The sequence below is a fragment of the Grus americana genome, chromosome 3 (genome assembly GCF_028858705.1).
Source record: "Grus americana isolate bGruAme1 chromosome 3, bGruAme1.mat, whole genome shotgun sequence".
Lineage (NCBI taxonomy): Eukaryota > Metazoa > Chordata > Aves > Gruiformes > Gruidae > Grus > Grus americana.
The window spans coordinates 62,431,525-62,454,154 of NC_072854.1; the positions used below are offsets into that span (position 1 = coordinate 62,431,525).

The 22,630-nt window shown below is 39.1% G+C and overlaps 1 protein-coding gene across 18 annotated transcripts in view; it reads left to right on the top strand.

The window, feature by feature from the left end:
* The window catches only part of EYA4 (EYA transcriptional coactivator and phosphatase 4), a 159,124-nt gene that overhangs the window by 79,593 nt on the left and 56,901 nt on the right, over nucleotides 1–22,630 (top strand). For 17 of the 18 annotated variants that reach the window (XM_054822053.1, XM_054822051.1, XM_054822050.1 and 14 more), the window contains one exon: nucleotides 3,446–3,495. In XM_054822053.1, the coding sequence (XP_054678028.1) occupies nucleotides 3,446–3,495 (50 nt within the window). Of the gene's footprint in view, nucleotides 1–3,445; nucleotides 3,496–12,539; nucleotides 12,747–22,630 lie in introns of those variants that run through there. The other variant, XM_054822061.1, reaches the window with a different exon arrangement.

The following is a 22,630-nucleotide window of genomic DNA, read 5'->3' on the forward strand; positions in this document are numbered from 1 at the left end:
TGGTATCTTACCACTCTTGTGAATGATTCGCAACATGCATATAACTAAAATGGTGAGAAAACCTGTGTAAACAGAGAGAGGGAAAAAAAGGACAACAGAGAAGGAGTAAAGAAAAAGGTTCTTTTTATATCATTTAACACATGAGAATGTAAATAAATGTGGTGTTAGTGAAAGTTAATTATTTTGAAAACAGTCAGCAAGGCAGATTAAGAGGAAAAACAGTGCAGCTGAAGACAAAGGAAGCGATATTTAGTCTTTGATCAAAAGTTTTCACAGTGTTTTTCTGTTCACCTTCAAGGGTGGCATGATTTTATGAATAACAAAATGTGTTTTGCTACTTGAGTAGCCCTAAAGAGAAATGGTGTTCATTCCATATGGCCACTTGAAAGAAAATCACATGCCTGTTCCTCTTTTAATAAATTAAACATTAAACACTAAAGTTCTTAATGTATATGAGAAATATTTACATGACAAGTGTTTTTATATTAAGTATGGACATTTTTATTTATTAAATCTTTTCTCTCAAAAAGGGACCCTAAAGATACACAATGAAGTTTACGCTTAGTCTCAGAGGAAAAGGCAAGTCTATACCATGTGCTTATTCTACGCATTTCCTCAGAGAATGACATAGACTAACTGCATCATCTATATACCAAGCTGAAAACTTGAAATATTCTTATTTTAAAAAAAAAAAAAGTTTTTATTGCAGTACTCTTGAATACAAAATACTCACTTCCCCCTGCCCCCCCCCCCCCAAGTTTGTTCCATTTCACAGGAGGTGAGTCTTGATAAAATTGGTCCCTGGCTTTTCTGCTACTCCCTTTTAAGGTACACCAAAATTTGTCGCCTTTTTTTTTTTTTCATATTCACCACACAAAGCATAAACTTTCAGTCATTTCAATTACTTGGTAGTGTTGGTCAAAGATGCAGTAGCAGTGTGAGCAGGGGTAGGACAACTTGTTTGTGAGTACCCAGGTATTGCTTAACCGAGAGAAGAGGCACTTCTCATCCCTGTCTCAGAAAATAAGTGCTCTTACTGTATTGTCTATGTTAAACGTGCTCGGATAGTATTAGTGTATGTGTGAATTATCTTTGGGCTTCTGTGGTAACTGCCCACCAAAGGACCTGCCATCACTTTGCAAAATCAGGGTGTTGGGATGTGCTGGGTGACTGTCCGACTCTTCAGCAACTGGTTAAAGTCACTGCCTGAACTTCCCTGACCTGGGGAGTGAGATCTGAGCCCCAGTGCAAGTGTGACAGACAGTGCTACTGGTGGCTACCATAAGAACAGCAAAGGAATTGGAAAGGAATGTGTAAATGCTGATGAATTTAACAGCAAGGAGATAGCAAAAATTGCCTGGAAGTGAGTATATGCTAAAGGGACAAAGAAAAAGGAGCTTTACTAGGCTTTAAATAAATTAGATGCATTTATACTTTTAAATAATTTCAATTGTGTTATGTGTTTATATTTTATATTTTCCTATTTTATAATTCTATTTTATAGTTCTAAATACATTATATTTTTATTATTTTAAATTATATTTTATATGCAAAATGAAAAGATTCTTTTTCTGTCCAAGTCCTTCTGTAACTCGGTTGAGACAATTTGCTTCTGAAAGTAGGGCTGCAGGAAGGGCAGTTTCAATTTCAGTGTCTTTGAATGGTTTTGAAATTATTTTTTGAACAGTTACCTGTGATGTTGACACTAACTTGTTGTACACTAACTTGAATGAATATTTCTCTTTGTATATTAATGCACACTGCAGGCGTTTTTCTTGGTACTCGATCATGTGCTTATATCTCAAGTATTTTACTGTATTGCAGACCTAACGTTACTTTAATGACAATGTAGTGCACATAAAACTATAGCAGCGATGTTTGCATCTGAATGTTTATGAGAGTGAGTTTTGGGGTTACGTGAGCCTTCCTGTCTCTCACGCTGAGCTTCTGCACCATCACCTGTCTCTGTGATACACTGCGACTAGCAGGTCCACGGAGCAGCACAGTAGGAACAGTGAAGAAACAACCCACAAGGAGGAAAAATAGTGGTGATGAAACTGAATAACTGGATAGATTGAAAAAAGCTTTGTAGTAAAAATCAAGCAAAACATAATATTTAGAAGATCCTTTGTGTTTGCTACTTTTTGGTGTATTGGATAACACCTGTTACAAGATCAAAGACAGTTTTAAGTTACCATCATTGGGAAATTTTCATTATTGCTGCTGAAACCTGATTTCTATGAATAACCATGTATGCAACCATATTGTTTTTTCAGTATCTAGAATGCAAATGAAGAATAAAAATGACCATTTTATAGAACTGTGCTCAGACATCTGAGTGATGTTGCATGGCATTCAGTTGGGAAAATATTTAGGGAAAATACTTAGCATTAGCCTAATTCTTTTTCTGTTGTTGTTGACTATTTTGCCAATGACTTCTATAGAAGTGAGTCACAGTCACAATTTTTTTCTCTGAAATGCTTTTAAAGTAGCAAAAAAGTATAGAAGAATCTCTTGATGCAAGTTATTCCTGAAAACTGTCACCGAACACTTGCTGGTTGTAATAAGAACATTCTTTGTATTGAGTCAGTCACGTCAAGTGAGTCTGAGCGACTATGATGTTTCTAGGTGGCTTTAAGAATGGAGTTTTGAAACCTCCCACACAGCCCTGGATTCTGCATTAGCACACAAGCGAGCAAAATGTTTTTTTCTCTGCTGAAAGTACAAGAAATTTAGATTACCAGAAGGTGCAATTAAATTTTTGCAGGAAATCCTGAAGATCCCAAGGAGATACCTAGTCCGCAAGAGAACAGTTTTCTATTTTTATTTGAAAGTGATGGATTTTTTCACCTTTGATTAGCTAACAGCGATGTATTGCAGAGATTAATATGGAAGTTGAAATACTTTTTATGTAGTTATATATTGCAAATATGTGTGGAAATGGTTCTTTGATGCATTAGAAAATACAGTTAACATACAGTTAGCAGATTCGCAAAATGAAAATTAACGTATGAATTATTTCGCTAACGCTGCGCTTTGCCCCAGAATCTGGTGTTTATTATTGTGAGCTTTAGCAGGAAACAGAAGCAGTATCAATTGGGAAAACATTTCTTTATCGAGCTGAGAACAGTATGGCTTTCTCGTTTCGAAGTGGGGAACCTGGCTCTTTGGTTTCTTTGTTCCTAGTTAGGCTACTCCCAAGCTATTTTAGCCGAACATTTTACATACTAATGGAGCCTGGGGAAGTGCAGTTGGCAGCTGTTCATGGGATAATAATGAAACACACTGTTTAGTACTGCATACTGCTGCTGTAAAATGCGGGAAGTATTTTATAGCGATCATGGTGAGCAGAGCTGGATCCACTTTAAGCCCTGTAAGTGCGTGAACCGTGAGCGAGGAAGTTGTGTTTCAAGTGAGAGTAACTGGCACTCATTTGCTTTTGCAGGTAAAGAAACCGTGTACAGAGTCAGATGGTTCAGAGCCGCAGAATCCCAGGTACGGTACCAGAGGGCAAATGCCGATTGACCTCAGGGCGGTGGCGGGGCATGAAGCGGAGCTGTGCTGCGGATACGTAGCATCAGAGCGCGAGAGACCCTCTTTTGCAAAGAATGAATGGTTGGATCAGTTTTAATGGTTTTCGCTCTGGAAGAGTTTTTTCCCTTTTCCCAGTTAAAGATGCAGGCTAGCATCTAAGTTGTTGAGTTTAGATGGTGTCATAATGCTGAATGGTCATGCTCGATTTAAAAAAAAATAAATTCTATTAATTAGTGTAGGAAAACTGTGTAAACAAATGTGACCTTTTTTTAATCCTTTTTGTGCGTACTAGAGTCTTGAAGTTTATTGATAATATAGTTTATTTGGGAAAATTCACCTTTATCAAAACTTCTTTGTTTTCACTTATAAAAAACATGCCATTGTACTCCTAGGTTGGGAAGAAACCATACATTCTTTATAAAGAAACTTTTCCAATTAGTCTTTGCTAATTTCATGTACATGGAAAAATGGATTTAATTTCCATGTTTTGCACATATATGTACGTGTATGTATAAATTTGAGCAGGTGAAGTAGTAATTTTTTTAGATGTGCTATCAAGCGTGCATCTTCCTGTTGATTAGTAAGCTGTTGGGCAAGAGCGGATGATTTTCTTCAAGTTTTGTGGCTTGAAGTGCTTTTGTCTTTGTCTTGGTTCTATTTAGAAGACCTATTTCAGTTTCACAAAAACTCAGAAGCTTTAATTGAGAGGGAAGAGCCACAAAACAAACCTGTCATCACACTAATATTGTGATTAAAACTCAGAAAAGCGAAGTAATTCACAGCTTGCCCCCAAATCCCATCCTTAACTATGCCTTTGTGCCACTGTTGCAGTAGGATCCTCTGGGGATCACCTGCAATATCCAAGGCCAATGTAATACTTGTGGCTTGAGCTTTGCTGCATCTGAATTCCTTCGATTAGCTTTTCATGTCAGTTATTAATACATGCTTTCATTCAGTTTGGTAAGAACTGAATGTGTGTAAGGAAATACAAAATTCAATGTCCAAATACGATTCCAGTGAAGACAGTAGCAGTTTTGCCCTGGACTTCACTGGAGGCATGTTTTGCCCTTCAGTCCTCATTTAGTAATTTCTAAAAGAAAAATGTATCTGCCGTGCTGCTGCTTTGGATTCAAATTTATTATAAAGGTCAAGCTCTTTCCAAGTACTTTGATGGCAGGGAGAATCCCAACTTAGCAAAACACTTATGCATGTGCATAGTTTTAAGTGTCTTGCTTGTCCAAATGAGACTGTTACATCTCCAGTCTTTAAAAATGGTGAAGTCCCTAGTCTGAGGTAGTTTCATCAGACTATGATCTTGCAGCAAACCTGAGGACCCCGAATACGATGTACTGTCATTACCTCTGCACATCAGGAAATTTTTTATGAGCTGTATTTGAATTCTTCATAGTAAATCTGAGGAATAGGATACTTTTTTTCTCCCAGGTGCAAAAGGGAACCCACGTTACAAATAGTCAATCTGGAGGCTAAATCTGGTAGTTTCATTTTTTTAAGGTGCATTTTCAAAGAAAAATGCTTTTCATTTCGAGCTCCGCGGCCTCGGTTTGAGAATATATCAGATACAGTTGGGATTAATGTTCCCGGCCTGCATGCGATGCTGTGTATACAGCCTGGAGCGAGATTTTTTTGGTCAGATCTGGATTCGCGATGCGACGTCGGTCTTGCAGGGGAATCTCTGGGAGACCTTTGGCTGGAGCGGCGCTAGAGGGCACCGCGCGGCACATAAAACTTTAAAGCCTGGGGCAAGGTAATTCTTCTCTAAACAAGGCTTAAGTGAAAACATTGCACATAAAATGAAACATCAGCATAAAAATGAATGCTGGAGACACACAGCCTTACAGAATAGCTCCTGGCTTGGGACCTAAGGCCAATATCATTCATTTATTTAGCTAGCTTTATAGTCTGTTGGTTTTGGATTTGAAACTATTACAATAAATGCAGATGGAAAGTGTTTTTACAGTAGGGAAGTAATTAAATTGGGTGTGGGAACTTTGTCAGGAGAATTCTTGGAGTGACATGTGTGTATCAGCAGATTCTTTGTCTTGCTTGGCCTTGGTTTGTCTTTTAGAAAGAAACATTCAAACTGCAGATGTGACTAGTAAATTTTTTTTAAAAGAAATTTACTAACCTATGCAGCATATCAAAAAATGTTTTCCAGAAGTATCCAGCTATACATGCAGTAAAAATCGACCATTGCCAGCACTTATTTATAGAAAATGGTTGTGATCTTGATGGACAGGTAAACTGCACAGATGGAGAGGGAACTGTAGTTAAGAATTGAAGTCATGGTGGATAGGTGAGTTGTAAACACAAAAGGAAACATGCATGACTCTTCAGTTTCTCTGTCGCAAATTTTGATTCACAAATGACTTTGTCTTACAAATTCTGTCAAAGTTTCTTGGGAGTTATTTTGTCAAATCCCTATGAACTGGTTGTGAATACTTCCTTTTATCCCCAGACATTTAGATATTAAATTATTTATACCTAAATGGCGGTATTGTACCTAATTGTGGTGGTATTGTGGCTGTATCAATATTATGGCATTCTTTCTTCATAATTTTGTAATAAAAATCAAATTCACCCTGCAAGTCTGGATAGCCATCCAATCATGCAAAATGCTTACAGCATTCTGGAGCCGCCGGGGTGCAAGACAGAGGCAGTACATGGTTGGGACTTGCCAACCATCGTACTACAGGTCTGAACGAGACAGGAGTAACGTGCCTGGGTGACAACTCTGGCATGCTGACCCTGTATCAAATTCACTAGCAAGTTTAGGAAGAGAAGTTCCCGTGTTCAGAGCCTATAAACATACATTGGTCTTAGCTTTCTTATGTGGTGGGTATACTTTAAAACGATACCAATCCCGAGTATGCTGAACAGCTCCTACATTAAATTCAATGTCATACAAGAATCGCGGAAGTCTAGTGCAGCGCACGAAAGTTAACTTGCTTGCAGTGATTAACAAGCTCCCTGTTTACACAGATAATCAAATGAGCCATTTTAATTCTAGTAAGGGAGCATTTTGTTGCCTTAAAACATGTAAGCTACACTTATAGCCTCATACCCCAAGACCTTGCTGCAGAAGTTAAACACTAGAATATATGTGATTCTGAAGTCTGATAAAATGAGAAATACTGAGTCCCAAACTCCTGCTCACACTCAGCTACAGCATGTTTGGTTTGGCCGCGCATCCCAGGGCAGCATCTTTCTTTGAGACAACAAACTGCTTGATGAACACATCGCTGCTACCCCCAAATCCTCCTTCTCTTCCCACCAGGCCTGCCAGAGATTCCACTCTTAAGACCAAAGTCGCATCAGGAGTTGAGATCTGACAACATGTATTGGGTTTTCTGGGCTATAAAATAAAAGAGGAGAGAAATGAGGGGAGGGAGAGGAAGTCCCTGCAAATGGAAATTTAGCAGGGTCTTCTGCCGCTTCTTCAAAGCCCATTGATTATAGGAAGAAAATTATTTTGTTTTTTTTTACTTTCTGGAGAGGATAGGAGGCTGCAGAAGAATGAGGGGGTATTTCTGACAGCTGAGACACAGTTTCTTTTTTTCCTGGAATGGTAAAGGCAAATGGCCATATATTTCATATACTTTCCCTCTTTAAACCATGATCTATGGGGAAAAAAGGGAGAACTTGAAGATTTTAACAGGCAGGTTTGTAAACTTGGGGTGAAAGTTAGCTGACAAATTAACTTGTGAAAATACATAGTGATGTCAAAAAGACATTATTTGAGTATTCACAGAAGGGCAATGGATCTTTGTGTTGGTAAGGTAAAGCTAAGTCCCATGGAGTAAGAAGCCCTCCATTCTTGTTGCATAATTATTACTACAAACCTGTGGATCTAATATGCCAAGCTATATTAATTCTTCCTTGTCTTTTCCTTTATGCACTTTTTTTATTCTTTCTAAAAGCAAAAGAAAGGGAAAAGAAGCCACACTTAAGCAAATCCTCCCTTCTAAGACTTTATCAGATGCTGTAAGAAGAGTGTAATCAGAAGCATTATAGCTATTATGTTAGTACCAGCTAGACAAAGTTTGTTCCTATGTATTACTGAACTGCCAATTCACCGATGATGATCACTGGTAAATATTGAATCATATGCACAGACACAGTTGCCAGATAAACAGGCCGTCCAAAAAAGCACAGAGGGATTTTTTTATGTGTTTAAAAAAGGTCTCCAATATTTCAATTTAATATGGGTTTCAGTGAGGCCCTTAGCATAGATTGCAGCTGTTCATCAGATGATTGCTGTTCTGTTCTTCTACACCCACACTTCTTAAAAGTGCACGACATAGTAAGATTTAAAAGATATGAATTCCTGTTTCTGTTTCTTCATCTTAAAAGTCTCTCTTAAAACTTCTGAATGAGAAATAAGCTTTCACATTTTCTCAGTGGTCTCTTTTTGATACCCACTCATGTTTTTTCATTCGTCAGGATATAGAGTGCATGTACATGTCCAGAGACTATTACTGTCATTAATGAATTCACAAGTAAATAGATGGTATTGAATGCCAGTGAGAGCTACCACGGTTTTCACATTCAGTTCACTGGACCAAGGTTTGTTTCCTCTGCAATTTGGCAACACTGTTGTGAATACGATGTTCACTATTCTTACTGCGCCTGAGCTATGCTAATGCTGCATGAGTGCATTACCGAACAGTGTTTCCATGGGCATCCGTATATTTAACAAAAATGAAAAGGAAAATAATGTGTGTCTTCTGCACTTTATTCTGGACAACCAGAGCATCAAAAGTGCTTTGTTCTCGGCATTTCGGACTGTGTAAAATACACCTGAGAGTTCTCTTTTACTGACTAATTCCCTCAACAAGACCTTCACAGTGTGATGATGATGATGATGATGGTTAATTCTTTCAGTGAGGTATTGGCTTTATTTTAATACCAGGTAATTGTCCATGTTTACCAGATCTAACATTGTAACTTCTCAACCCAAATCCAAGCTTTACAGGCATCTGACAGATTCTGTGATGAGGCTGTCATGCCTTTCCCGTGACTGCTTGAACACAGTCGACCCTCTGCATACCCGCTCCTAGGAGAGTGAGACCAGCAGTACCTTCTCATTCATTTGCAGTTCAAGAGATGAACAACAAATGTTTATTGTTACATGGTGATGAGGAGCTTTATGGTTGAGTTGCCAAGCAAGAAAAGCCAGCAATAGCTATGGAAATTGTCATTTAAGTTTAAGCAATTATAATAGAAAAAATTAATGTTGGTTGTGCAGTAAAAATGGGCAAGGTCAGACTACCAAGCTTTAATATGTGGTTTTTGGCCACATTATGCTCCCTCATGTTCTTCTCATCCATGTCTTAAAAGTTTTTTTAGAAGGTAAGGGTTTGTTGTCTGTGAACTGTATGTAGCTTATCTTGGCTAGAGGGTATTTTAAATGCTTTTCTGAGTCAGGAGTAGTGTAGTTCCACTGTATCTCATGCTGAATAATCTGTAGATCATAATGACATGATAAATGGGCTTCATTTGAGGAAATGAGATATTGAGAGGACTCTGATTTAGACACTGAAGATGAGATTCATCTCACCCTGAAGTAGATGCCTAAGGTAGGCACCTCTGAGATGCCGTTTATCTGATCTTCATTCTATTGACTGCGAAGACAGCTCACTGTATCCCTCTTCACCCGAGCAACCATGCACACTCAACCAGCAATCACCTGTTGCACTGCTGATTTACTACAGGAAGACCAACTAGATACGCAACGTAAACAAAGACAATGAAAGCATTTATTTTGATTTTACAGATTCTGCTTTCCTGCAAAACTGTTCAGTTCCAGAAGGGAATACATGCAACAATAAAATTACTCTTTAGCCAGGAAAAAACACTTTGTGACTAGCTGCTAGTATTTCTTGTGTTTGGGGCAAACTATAAAGAGGAACAGATACAGCAACATAAATTTGCTGTAAAAAGACACGATAAATAAAGTTGAAATTGAAAGATGGCCACAAGTAATTTTGGGAACTGGATGAAAAAATCCAGTCAACAGGAGCGATAGCATATGTCTGTCAGAATACAGCATTCATGTCAGTGGGGCCACTGTAGATATAAACACTTCACCTAAGAGAAATCTTTGGCAGGATCAAGCCCAGACTTCTCAGTCAAGACAGTGGCTGGCAAAAAACTTATCACAATTTTCCAATTTTAAAATAACTACATTGTGGAATAAGATTTCTCATAAAGGCTACATTCTGGGACACACAAGCTGAGAGAATGTTTTATACAAATCTGTTACTTATTAAAGGTTTGGTGCATGTATTTAGTCTGCATGCTACTTAGACGCTTTGAGTCAATCAGAATAATATAGTTAGTGAGATGACTGTGCAGATACGTGTAACTGAATGACATACAGCGTCCATGACAATTGCACGACAGTTGCTACAAGAAGTTATGTTGCCTTGCTACGTACGTTGTCTTTTCAGGCATGTAGTTTTCAGGCAGCGCAAGTCTTTCCTATTTTTAGAGCAGTCTGCGTGGTGTCTCTCTGCCTGCTGCACGCTGATGTTCTCATTCGTTAACTTTAGAAATTCAGTCTTCTGATTACCCGAGCCCTTTTGAAGCTGGTCACTGTCTGCCCGTTGGTTTTTGTTGGCTCTGGAGCAAGCCCCCAACAAGTTCTAAAAATATATTCAATATGTTTACAGAAATTACAATAATCTATTTAGAGTGCAAACACATGGTAACTGATGACATCACAGGGAAGTATTTGAATGGTTCATATTAACATACCCTGTGGCTTTAACAATAAAATTAATGTATTTTTTTATATTTCAAGTCTGTTACAAATTCCTGGGTTTTTGTTAAAATCAGGCATAAAATATTTTCTATTATATTAATAATACTTTCTCTGGGTGATCCCATGCCAGATCATGTCAGTGTGAAGAATGCCATTAATCTGAATCAGTGGTGGCTCAGACTTTGGAATAAACAAAGGCAACAAAACCCAAGAAGTTTTGAACACTTTTTGGAAATTTATATCACCTTATTGAAAAAAAAAAAAAAAAAAAAAAGAAAGGATAAACAAGATTTTAACAGAAGTGTTAGTAGAAGTACTTTGGAGATTTTGGAGTTACCCTTAACTGCAAGTATATAATCTTTTTGTCTAATGTCACATAGCATGAAAGATAAGAGCTTTCTAGTATGAATTTGTGGTACTAGAATGCAAGAACCAACCACCACTAATGATTTAAAACCTATTTTAAAAATAGAAAAAATCTAATACATCTGGAAGTGAGATAAAGGTCTCTGAGAAAGAGAGAAACATGCTATTCTAACAGGTCTGAGTTTATTGTTAACTGTTGGTAGGAATATTTCCTATTTATGAGATAGAGGAGATAATACAAAATCTTGTGCAAGTGCGTGCTGCAATGTACTAATTTACATTTAAAAGATTTATTTTATTTGCTGTCCCCGTAGAAATGTGCTGTCATTCCTGTTTGTTTACGTGCATTTTGAAAGCGGTTAAAATCCTATTGAATAATCACTTGAACCACCTACTCTTAAAATATTTCATGACTGCTTATTTTTTCCCAGTTTTCACTTAACAAATACACAAATATATGCGTTAAAAAGTAGTTAGTATTTTATATGTATTTATTCATTGGATATGACCTGACGTCTTACATATCTTAAACATGTCCTAAACATTGGGCTGTTATGAAAGCCATTCCACTTGGTACAAGTCTTACATATTTCTTGGAGTGGGGATTTGAACCAGAGTATCCTGTAACCGGCAGACATAAATCTAGTCCCTTTTGCTATCATGGACTGGTCTGTGAGAAAATTTTCCATCATCTTGAGTAATTCCTAGCTTACACACTGCTATTATATGAGCAATGGTGGTGACTCCCAGGATATTGCTGTGTCCACATCTGTTTTAAACTTTTCTCATCATTCTTTCTTCCATGTGCCCTTCTTCAGAGAAAGGAAGGGGTTTTTTTATGTGAATGTTTGTGCTTAATTGTGAGGAGGACTGGAACCACCCCATATATTTGTATAATTAATAGTTTTGATGAAGTGCCTTGTGATTTTTGAGCCTACTCAAGAATGCAAGTTATTTAGCAGCCCCCAGCCATGAAACCACCCTCACGCATGCTGAACTAGCGTTACCTGTATTCTGCCATCATAGGCAATGGGATGGCGAGTGCCCTTCAACCGAAATGCATGTTAGTGCTTTTAATAAAGTCTGGGAAAAGCTGGCAAAAATGAAGTTCTGGAGCTGTGTCAATAACTAGAGTATTAAGGGCAGTTCAGAACAAAGAAACCCTAAACAACTAAAAACAGAAAAGGGGCTGCTGAAGAACTGAAGAGAAGGCAACAAAAATTTCCAAGATTTCATATATAAGCAGCACACTGAAACCAACTTGCTCATAGTAATAACTTTCAACCAGGAATGGCAACCTATAAACAAAAATGTACACAGACAATTTAACATGAATATTATAATCAAAGATTCTTGAAAGCACATTGAAATAATCAATGCCATCCAGTAGTTATCATTTCAGAACAACTTCTTATCAGCACAGGTACAGCAGTGTGCGGTGCAGTTCTTCCATCGCCATCTCCCATCCCCTTTATCATCCCTTTTATACGTGAGCGCTGTTGCACAGCGTAACTTGGGCAACTGCAGCAGCTATTTTTACACCAGGCAGAAACGATAACAATATATGTTCTGCTGCCTTTACTACTAGATAAACTGGTGGCATAATGTAACGTATATGCTGATGGCAGCAGTTAAATGCAACCTTGAATCCATTTGCAAGGGTATTGTCACTCTTCCCCATCCACTTTCTCTAGCTGGAGCTGCGGGTGTATGGAGGGAGCAGGACCCGAAGCGATCCCGGGGGTTTAGTGTGCACCTGGTTGTTACTCATCTGTTTTGGACAGATCAGATACCAGTGCGAGTGAGCGAGCCAGCGTCCTCCCCGCTGCCTGTGACACAGCTTGCTTCTGTCAGATCATGGTGTGGGCACTGGTAGCCCAACATACAGCCGGAGCTATAACCAGTTGCATAGAGCGATGGCATTTAAGTTCACTTTCACCTGTGTTCCTCACGCTCCGTTATAGCGTTGGTTAGCTCGCTGCGAAGTGCCCTCGGATTGCCAGCAGTTCCACGATGTCAGTCTGGCAGTCACTGGCCTGGCTGGAATGAATTTCTGTGTAAAGTGAGTATATTGCTGCTCTGCAAAGCGGGTGGGCAAGGTCCGAGTGATTGGCCTTTAAAAGGTGAGCATTGACTCTCAGAGCCAGCATTCGCTATACTTCCCTTTCCCTCTGTTCTTCCTCCCTACCTACCCCCACAGTCTGACCAATTTATACTGAATCTGTTGATCTGCTAAGTCATGGTACTTTTTGGTATACCGAGTCTTCTTGGATTTCAAAGAGAGAGAAAACTAGTGCATATTTTTCTGTATTAAATAATGTAGTAATCAGAATTTAACATTTTTGAACCTTCAGGAATGTCTTGGGATAGGGTAAATACTATTTTGAATGAAAGAAGATAACCTAAGATAATACCTGCAAGTATTTTTACTTAATCCAATAGTTTCTTAGAGCCTTATCCTAAAATTGAACTGGATTTTGAGCCATAAAATGACAGTGTTGCTTCTTCAAGTGCAGCACATGCAGTCACAGTGAGGAGCTCTGTTTCGTTCTTTCTCTCTCAGTCTATTTTTTGCTCTGTCATATCACATTACAGCAGTACACAGGAGAACTAATTCAGACTCTGTTCCAGTGTCTTTGACCTCTTGGATAGTCCAAATATATTTTACCATTGGTGAGACCGAATAGTAAAAGTATTTGATTCCACCTACTTTGCACTTCAAATTTGATTCAATAGAGTCCTAGAAGAATGGAGCCATTAAAAAAAAATGAGACATTTAGGTCCAAATGCCCTATTCCGAGATTGGTACATGTTACTTTTTAAATGAATCATTTTTTTTCTTCAAATATTTTAAAGTGTAAGTTCTTGGCTAGATATTTCACAACCTGTTCAGACACATTTTAAATACCATCAGTCAGTCTATGTACTCGGTAAGCATTTAAGTAACACCATGGTGTGCTGTGATAGTATTTAACATGCCAAAAATCACCTCTTTGCCATCCTACTAGATCCTGATCAGTCATTAGGACAAAAAAAAAATGTAGAAAACAAGAATAGAATGAACGAAGAAAATCCATATAAAAAGAGACCACATGCAAATAAACTAATGGCAAATTTGTTTTCTGTTTTCTAACACCTGCATCTTCCACACGTTACACCCGTGTGTTAAAACTGTTTTAATACTTCAGACTTGGTCTCCTCTCTTTATGTTAAGGTAGCCTTATCACAGAGTGATTCTGTGCTTCAGCTGTCTTCACACACAGCTTAGTCTGAGCATCAGTCGTTGTTGTCCTCCTCTGGGAACAGAAGTCAGAGGATCCAGATGACAAGTAGAGAAAGAGACTCCTCCGTAAGCAGCATCTGGCTCTTTGGCAGATTTGTCAAGCACTTCTGCTAATGGGTTTGGATTTGCCCAGGGGTCTTTCATGTGGTTACATTGCAGATGGTCTGTCTGTTCTATCTTCTCCTTTTGAATGCTTTTATTTAAAAAAAAAAAAAAGGCAAAAAACTTTCATCTGATCCTCAGAATTTACACACTCCTTTACAGCTGATAAGGTTCTTTATGGGTCTCATAAGATGGTTGTGCAGACTCCTTTCTGTTAGAAATTGCAAAGCTTGCCATATATCCAAACGTGTGCCTTGAGTTTTGTTGGCAATTCTGGACTTAGTTCTCCGGTTTAGCTGCCAAGTGATATAATTTACTGTGATCTGAGTCCGTATTATTGTCAAATCTCTTTGGGAATTACTTTATGTCATTTGTAGAGCAGAGGTAACTTTACCTCCCCTTGAAGCATGAAATATACTTGCCTTCCACTAGCCGCCCACCTTTGAAAACCAAAGTTCAAATCTGGATTTGTTTAAATGTGAAAATGAGTGTGATGGTCTCAGTCTAATTCACAGGGGATTCTTGTCTGCCATTTAAGAGAGGCCCAGGACTGAAGCAGCAAGTCTGTGGGAAGGTATGTTTGGCAGATCTATGGAGAAAGGCATACACAGTGCCCAAATAAATAAAGCAATTCCACGGATAGACTTTTTAGCAGAATTATTTATTGTGTGTCGCGAGCGCAGAAGAGGGCAGAGGGAGAACATCCTGTTTGGTGAATTTCATTTTAGTTCTGTTTCAGTTTACAACTGAATCCCTGTCACTTTAATTTTTTAAGGGTTTTTTGGATTTTATTTGCTTTTCATTGTAGAAGTAATTGGCAGGTGACTAGACATAAGATCATGTTTTATTCCTATGTTATTTCAGGCTTATGTCTTATTTTTCTTCTAATTGTGTAGATTAAATTAAACAGAAAAAACCCCCCTGTGCTCTCAAAGATGTAGTGCTTTTCATGACTGTCTCAAAATAGTACTAGAGAAGGATATTCATCCCCCTTAGCGTTTCAATATTATACCATGTTTCAGAAGAGTAATATTTTAAAATCTGCTGAGAAACAAAAATAATTGAATTATAAAAAGCAGTCATCTCCTATCTCAGTGCTCTGTCTCGCAAACCAGGTTCTTAAGCACTGGGGAACCTGTGCTCAATTCAGTGAAGTTACAGTCTTAAGTCTGTAATATAGATGTGCGTGAATTTAAAAACCAACGACGCTTTAGGGTTTGTTCCTCCTGCCCTGCTTTTTCCTCAGGACTTTGACAGAAGTGGCTACTCGATGATTTTTAAGGGCTAGGTGGTCTGTCAGAAGTCATAGCGAGGTCAAACCATTTGGTGCAAGCTGGGCTCGTAGCAGAGGGAGCTATAAGGGACAGTTTCCACCAGAGAGGCTGGTTTCCAGTGTGCTCCCGTGGCTCTGCCCGGGCAGGCAGGTATCCCCCCGCCGCGGCTGGGGTGTCGGTGTGCAGGCTGGGCTGGAACTGGAGGTGTTACGCATTTGCAGCTGGTACCTGCCCCTTCGTGTGGCTCAGGGGGATAATTGGGAGTGGGGGGATTGTGCCCTTGAGTCCTCAGCGACACGTATTTATTGACTCTTAGAAAAATCACCTACTTCACCCCAAATTAAAAAGGTACGTAAAAACTATGTGTATGCTTTAAGTCTCAAATTATAAAATGACTTGGGGAAATCAAACAGCGAAGCAAAATGAAATGTAATCATTTGATATCAATTGTAAAGGTTGGCCAGCATGAGGACATTTATCAGGGCATCATTCTCTCTCTTGCTCAGCATATTAGAATTTTGAATGTACTTAGTTATTAAAAGTAAATGCAATAATCTCCCTGTTTTTCAGGTGTACAGGTAATAAGTTCTCCTGGACAAAACGAAAAGGGATGTGTGCAACACACCTGATGTACCTCGCTATCCTGAATGGTTATGCCCAGATACACCTTATTACTTAACAGGAACGATTGGATGCTGAAGCAGTTAAAGCATCAGGCAGTCAGAAAGTTGCATATATTTATTTTATATTCTAAACCTAACTCGTTGTTGTGACTGCGATTAGAGAATAGAAATAATTGCTTTTGACACGAACTGCTTTGGAGCCAAACATAATGTGCTCCACATGAGGTAAACTACAGAATATTTGTCTGGGGAGCCAAGGTAAAGATCAGGTTTAACTTTTAAGGGGAATTTCACTGTTAAAAGTGAGATGCGTTAATGTTTCCCCTGTTAAGACTGCTTGCCAATTACTCTCTGTGTTTCATATTTACAAAAAAAAAAAAAAAAAAGGAAGATTCAGAATGTTTGCATTAAAATGTGACATTTGAATGGAGCATGAAAACTACGAGATTTTGGCAACTCCTGTATTCTGCCCAATCTGTCATCATAACTCATCCTTTCTGGAGATGGATGAGGTACTTGCAGGCCCCTGTAGTAGTGGCTAAAGAAATTACATTGAAACGAGGTATGATCACTCTAATACAGCACACCTGAAAGAGCTTCTTTTCCTTTGGGCAATCCCTGACGAAGAAAAACCACATTTCAATAACTAGTTTGAAATCTAACAGACATTTCAATTCAGAGTAAGTCAGACACAACCCAACCTCTGCTTTCCTGTTATGAAAATGTGAATTCATACTTACACCATACAGTCCAGGCTCCATGAAGCCAACAGCAAAATTCCCAGCCTTTCATCCTTGGTTTCTCAATTTTCAATTTGCTTAAATATTGCCTTACATGAATAAAGTTGACGTTATTACAGTGCAGTTAATAAATGCAGCTATGGATCGGGCACCAGTGTCTGGACCCAGGTATCCCGGCTGTCCCATCTCCACTGGAGGTGACGTTTATGCAGCAGGTCAAGGGAATGAAGTATGTTCCCCTTTGCTGAAAGTGTACCTCCAGCTACTGCACAGACAAGCCCAGAATGAAGGGTACTTGAGAGGTACATCAGATCTAAATGGAAGAACTCCTCCATCGCAAAAGCAGGTCTCCAGCACCCTAGGAAAGGCTCTGAGGAATTCTATCACTTTCTCTCCAAAAAAGGTAGTTGGAAGATAACATAGTGATGAAGTTACCCCTAGAAAATCCTCTTTCTTATGTGTGGGTGAGTACCAGGGATTTGGAGGAGCTTCTGTGCTTTGACACTTCTTTCCATCTCAGTCTGGCATTAACATGTGGTTTGGAAGAGAGCATTTCCGCTCATTAAAGAGCAAAGGTGCTAGAGCACCCCCATACTCATTGTCCACAGGAAATCAGGGCTTCAAACAGCCCCTTCAAAACTCCTCTCATCGTTCCACTTAAAATCAGGCTTCATGCCATGAGGAATACTGCCTTGTGTTTTCCCTGAGGTGTTCTGAAATTCTGTGCAGTAAGCAGTGTGGCTTTGAAGGCTATGTCTTACAAAGGACAGATTAGCAGAGGGCTAGTAATTGGCAGAGCTGATCATCTCCACCTTCCTCTGTATATATGAGAAAAAGTCTTTATTGCTCAAATTAGACTTAAAAACACCAAAGAAGGACTCAGTGAGATTTTCCAGTCATTGGGTTTATTACCTGTTCCTTACCTCCAGCCAGGTCACCTGTCAGAGATGCAGAAAGCAACTCTGAAATTCCCAGCAGATTTTTCAGATGGCACTCCGAACAGTTGTTCTGCAGAAGTTGTGGCATAGGAGGGAAGGCCACAGGCTTGCTATTTGCGTTTCAGCCATCTCCACAGAAGTGTTTGTTATTTGTTTATGACACAGCTCATTGTGTTGTAAGAACCACAGAATTTGCAAGTGCCGATCACATCTGGAAGCGATCAGAAGGGGAAATGGGAGCTGCTGGGTGAACTGCTCTTTGAAAATGTGGCCCTGTGATCCAAAGACCTGCATTTAAATCTTACATATCTGTAAACCGGTAGTCTTTATTTCATGTAAGTTGGATACTTGACAGCTCCCCGTGGAACTGCAGTGTCATTATCACTTTTGATTTATTTAAATGCTCACATAATGACTTAAAAACCTACTTTAGACACCTTTTTTAAGTAGCAGGTTAAACACGAGTTTGACCTCCTGCGTACATACTTTCTGTTCACACCGGGACTAGGAACCGCGTAATGCAGCCTGCGGACCGCGGGCTGCGTGGCCGAGCTTGTGGCAGCGTGTGAAAGGTGCCCTGCCCTGCCCGAGCTGTGGCGTGGGGTCATTGCTGCTGGTGGGGCTGAGCTGGGCACGGGTCTGGTGAGCGCCAAACGCCGGCGCTCAGGCACGCTCCGGCACAGCCCAGGTTCAGCGGGGGCCAGCCTGCACGTGGGCTGAGAGAACTGAGCTCCCGACCGTTCTCTCTGCTACTCCATCAGTTCCTGGTGCTCGTCACTTACTAGTTTAGATGTTCTCTGTCTGGCTCCTGGAGTGGTTTTCTCCAACCAGCTGCCTTTTTCTTTAAGAAGACAGCAAATACCTGTTCAGACACCACATTACCTTTTTCCAGATACTTCCTCCAGTGCCTGGAGCGTAGACCCTGAGGTAAAATCGCATCACATCAAACCTGTGGCTGTCACATTTGGATAGCCCAGAAAAGAGATCTCAAAGGCTGGGATTGCTTGGCATAGCTTTGCTTTTTTCTGTGCATCAGTTTATTACATCGGAATATAATAGTTTCCCATATAAAACCATCATTTGCCTTCGTCAAATCAAACCAATCCCAAAGTGCAGGGTAGGGGGGTGAGGTGGAAGGGGAGCCATATAGAAAAAAGGCTTCCTGTTATCCCGTTATTCCAGTTACCCTTTCTGTGACAGCCTGCCCATTTCAGTAGTGTAGACCTGCGTGTTGTAACCAAAGAAATATCCTCAGCATAGAGAGGGTGAGCTGGAAGTATATGCCGAGGTAAATAATTGTATAAGTTCCCTCCCCCCAGTCTTGATTTTTATCTACTCATTTTAATACTTGTTGGCTTTGGACAAATGGACTGCATGTGCAATGGGAGAATCTAGAAATGGTTCCTAGAAATTATGCTATGTTTCATCCGCAAGTGTGGAAATCCAAATTAATTTTATATCGTCTTTTAATTGTGTCAGGGAAATGACATTCATTTCCAATAAAAGTCAGAAAGCAGTGAGAAAATAACTTAATGTGAATTTGTGGCCAACTGAACTGCACTAGAATAGATGATTTTCTGTGGTTTTCTGGAAACCACATTAAATGGCATTAAACTGAAATAAAATGTCTCAGTCAATCAGAAACCAGGGAAACCATACAGTTACTGACTTTTAAGCAAATAATAGTTTTCAGCAATTATACAGCACGACAATCCAAGCCTTCTAAATTTATTGCTGTGTTTAGTCATCACCAGAGAAAACTTAACCTTTTCACCTTCATTTTATTCTTCAGGCAGGAAAAGAAAATGTCAGTTTTAATTTTCCAACAAAAATAAACTTGAATTTGTAAGCAATTATTTTTCACAGTATTTAGTCATTTTCTCACTAGACCCATGAAGAAGAAATCCGTATATCCCTTTCAGTAAAGCAATATCTGCTTATTAGTATAGCAATAGCTTAATGCGAGATTAAGAAAAGCTATGGCCTTTGGTGTTTGCTCACGCGGTGGGAAAAAAAGGGAAGCATAGATTTAGTGAAGGCAAAAAATATCTTGACACCTAGTTGTCAGGAAGCACACAGAATCTCAGGGTGGCACAGGGTCAAAAAGAGTGGGTGATAGCAAAAGTTTAACTGGAGAAGTGGGAAGGGGGGTTTGGGGAAGAAGCTGCCGTGCAGTTAAAAGAAACATCCTTTTTCTCTAGCTGTGAGCGGCGTCAGGAGGCAGCTCAGGAGCAATGCTGGCCCCTGTCACCCAGCCTGCTTGCCCACCTTCTCGGCCGAGCCCTCTGCACCAAATGCATCCCGAGCACTGACACTGGCTGCCTGTCGGGCACCTCCTGTAAAGTAATACTGTCTGCAGGGTTTTTTCTCCTGGAATTAGAGCTTGAATGGCCAAGAGAAAGACAATAGGCAGGAAAGCAAAACTGAGATACAATCACAACCAGTGCCACTTTATGTCCCAAAGGATCGGCTAAGGAGTCCCATCCGCTGCAAGATAAGCAGTATTGTTGAGATCTAAAAAGCTATTAAACAAAATCGGGCAGTTTTGAGCTTTCCTCAAATTATTGTTGCTTTGTACTGGAAGGATCCTCTCCACCGTGCGGTTATTGCAGTCCCCGGGGAGAGGCTGTGTCCCTGTGAGCTTGAACTCATGCACTGGGAAGCTGCATGATGATATTCAGGCTTGTAATTATTCACCTATATTCGTAAGGACTTTACTGTGGTCCTTGCTGTACAGTTCTAGAAAAGTGAACTTTGTGATATTTTTATTATTTCTCAACTCTCTGTTGTTTATAAACGTGACAGAAAACTCCACTGTTGCAATTCTTCGTTTCACTAAAGTTTCCTCCCTGTGATACCCTCAATCTGACATTGGTTGTAGATCAACAGAGAAGAAATATTTTTTTGGAATACCAATGTGGCATTGGTTTTGCTTCTTTCTGTTACTTTTTTAATATGAAAGTTAACACCCTACTTACAAAACCATGACAAATACAAATTATGTAGCTAGAATCCACCTTGTCATAAATGGTTACAAAAAGTTTAGCACTTGTTTTCTAGATGGTTAAAAAAAAAGTAATAAAAGTCTGCAGAGCATTTGCTCTTAGGTTCTTATCCATATTAAATGATATTTTTTACTGCTTCTTAGCACTGTATCAGATCACTTTACAAAAGGCCTCAAGGAGAGTGGAAGGGAGATCTTGCTAGTGTCCAGCAGTATTATTTGTTTTTAACTCCTGACAGGCTCCCGGAACTCACATGGTGGAGGGGCATGCTTTTGGGAGATTGTGCCTACAACAGTAAAAGATCTGCTGTTTTAGCCATCTATTAAGCTTGAGAAGATACACAGCAGGGGCTGATGAGCCTGGGAAAACAAGAAGGGCAGTCATCTCAATGGAACAAAATTGTCTCATCAGTTTTGCTGTTTCTTCATTGCCTTTTACAGTGGCAAAAAATGACAAAGGCTGCCGTACACAGCGTAAAAGCACCAGGAATAGAAAACATTATGAACCTGTATTTCAGGATCAGTGTAAGGATTGCAAATATTACTCATTTGAGGAGTGTTCTTGGGCTGTGTGTTGTGTTATGCTATCTGTGGAAGTCTTTGGTGGAAAGATGTTGGAAATTTTTTAGTTGTGTATTTGTACACCTATACACATGTATGTGTGGATATTAGCACCAAAGAATTATTAAGTGTCTGTATGCAGCTGTGTGTTAGTGTACATGATGTTTGTATGCATGTGTGTATTCCCTGGAAACCCGTCCATCATCCAGAATACCTCTCTTTCCACCTTCTTTGTTACTGCCCAATGTCGTCTTTGAGGATTGTTAAAGGGTTGGTGTAACTTCTTTTTAATTGCATTATTTATAGTTTGTGTACGTACAAGTAAACATGAAAAAGCCCTGGCCTAACCGTGAATGTAACGTATAAAATAGTTTTCTAAAAAAAACCCCAAAAAACCCCAAACAAAAGCAAAAACCAACAGAAAAATAACCTCTATAAATATGATGTATCTATTGTTACTGATTGTTTTAAAATTTGTCGCAGATTTTTTTGTAGATTTTATTGGGCTAATGACATTTGTGTGTGTGGATCCATTTTAATTTTTTTTGTTGGAGTGAAAGGCTTGTATGAGCTAGTTCAGACTGCATATGGAAGAGAGACGGGCTCGATAGTCATGTCCAGAACATGGCTGAAAGATCTGGCTAAAAAAATTTCTGTGGGAAATTGAAAAAAAAAAACCACCCCACTTTTCTTCAAAACTGCGCAGTCAGTCAGAGAGCTGCGCTGACAGCAGTAGGAAACAGATTTAGCTGAGTCTGAACAGATCTGTTACCCAACTTTCATGTTGCTCTAAAAGTTAATTTTAAATAAAGGGAAATTCCCTGTTTCTTTAATTTCAGAAGCTCCAAGGTAGCTGGCATCTTAATTGGACAAGGCTCCAGGTTTCTGTGAGAAAGTTTGGGGTATGTAAGAACTGGGGTTACAACAGGAGGGATGTAAGAAAAGCAGGAGAAAACTAACAAAAAAAAACCCCCCAGATAATGTAAAGTTTAATAAAGATTCTGCTAAAGAAAATTATGTAGAGAATTTCCTTTTAAATAATTTTAAAAAGAAAAATCCTTTTAACTACTTGTAAAGAACTTTGTTCTGATTCATTGATAAACTAAATGAAATTATTCAATTTAAAATAGCCTTCAGCTAATCTTCCTTTCAATTCTCTTTTGTTTTGGATTTATTGCAAATGCTGCAGAATGAGGAATTAGTATTTGTAAAATGTCCTATCTAGACTAGAATTTAAAGCACATTGTTCTCACATTAGAATATTTATTCTTCTGTAAATCTTTGATAAATGTTTTCATATTTTGAAACTTGTTAGTAAAAAGTTTGAAATACAGTAAAAGTAGGTTATGTAGCAAAAAGTTTATGTATTAAAACATGATCTCTTTAAAGAAGAAAATTATCTAAATATGATTTACTTGTAG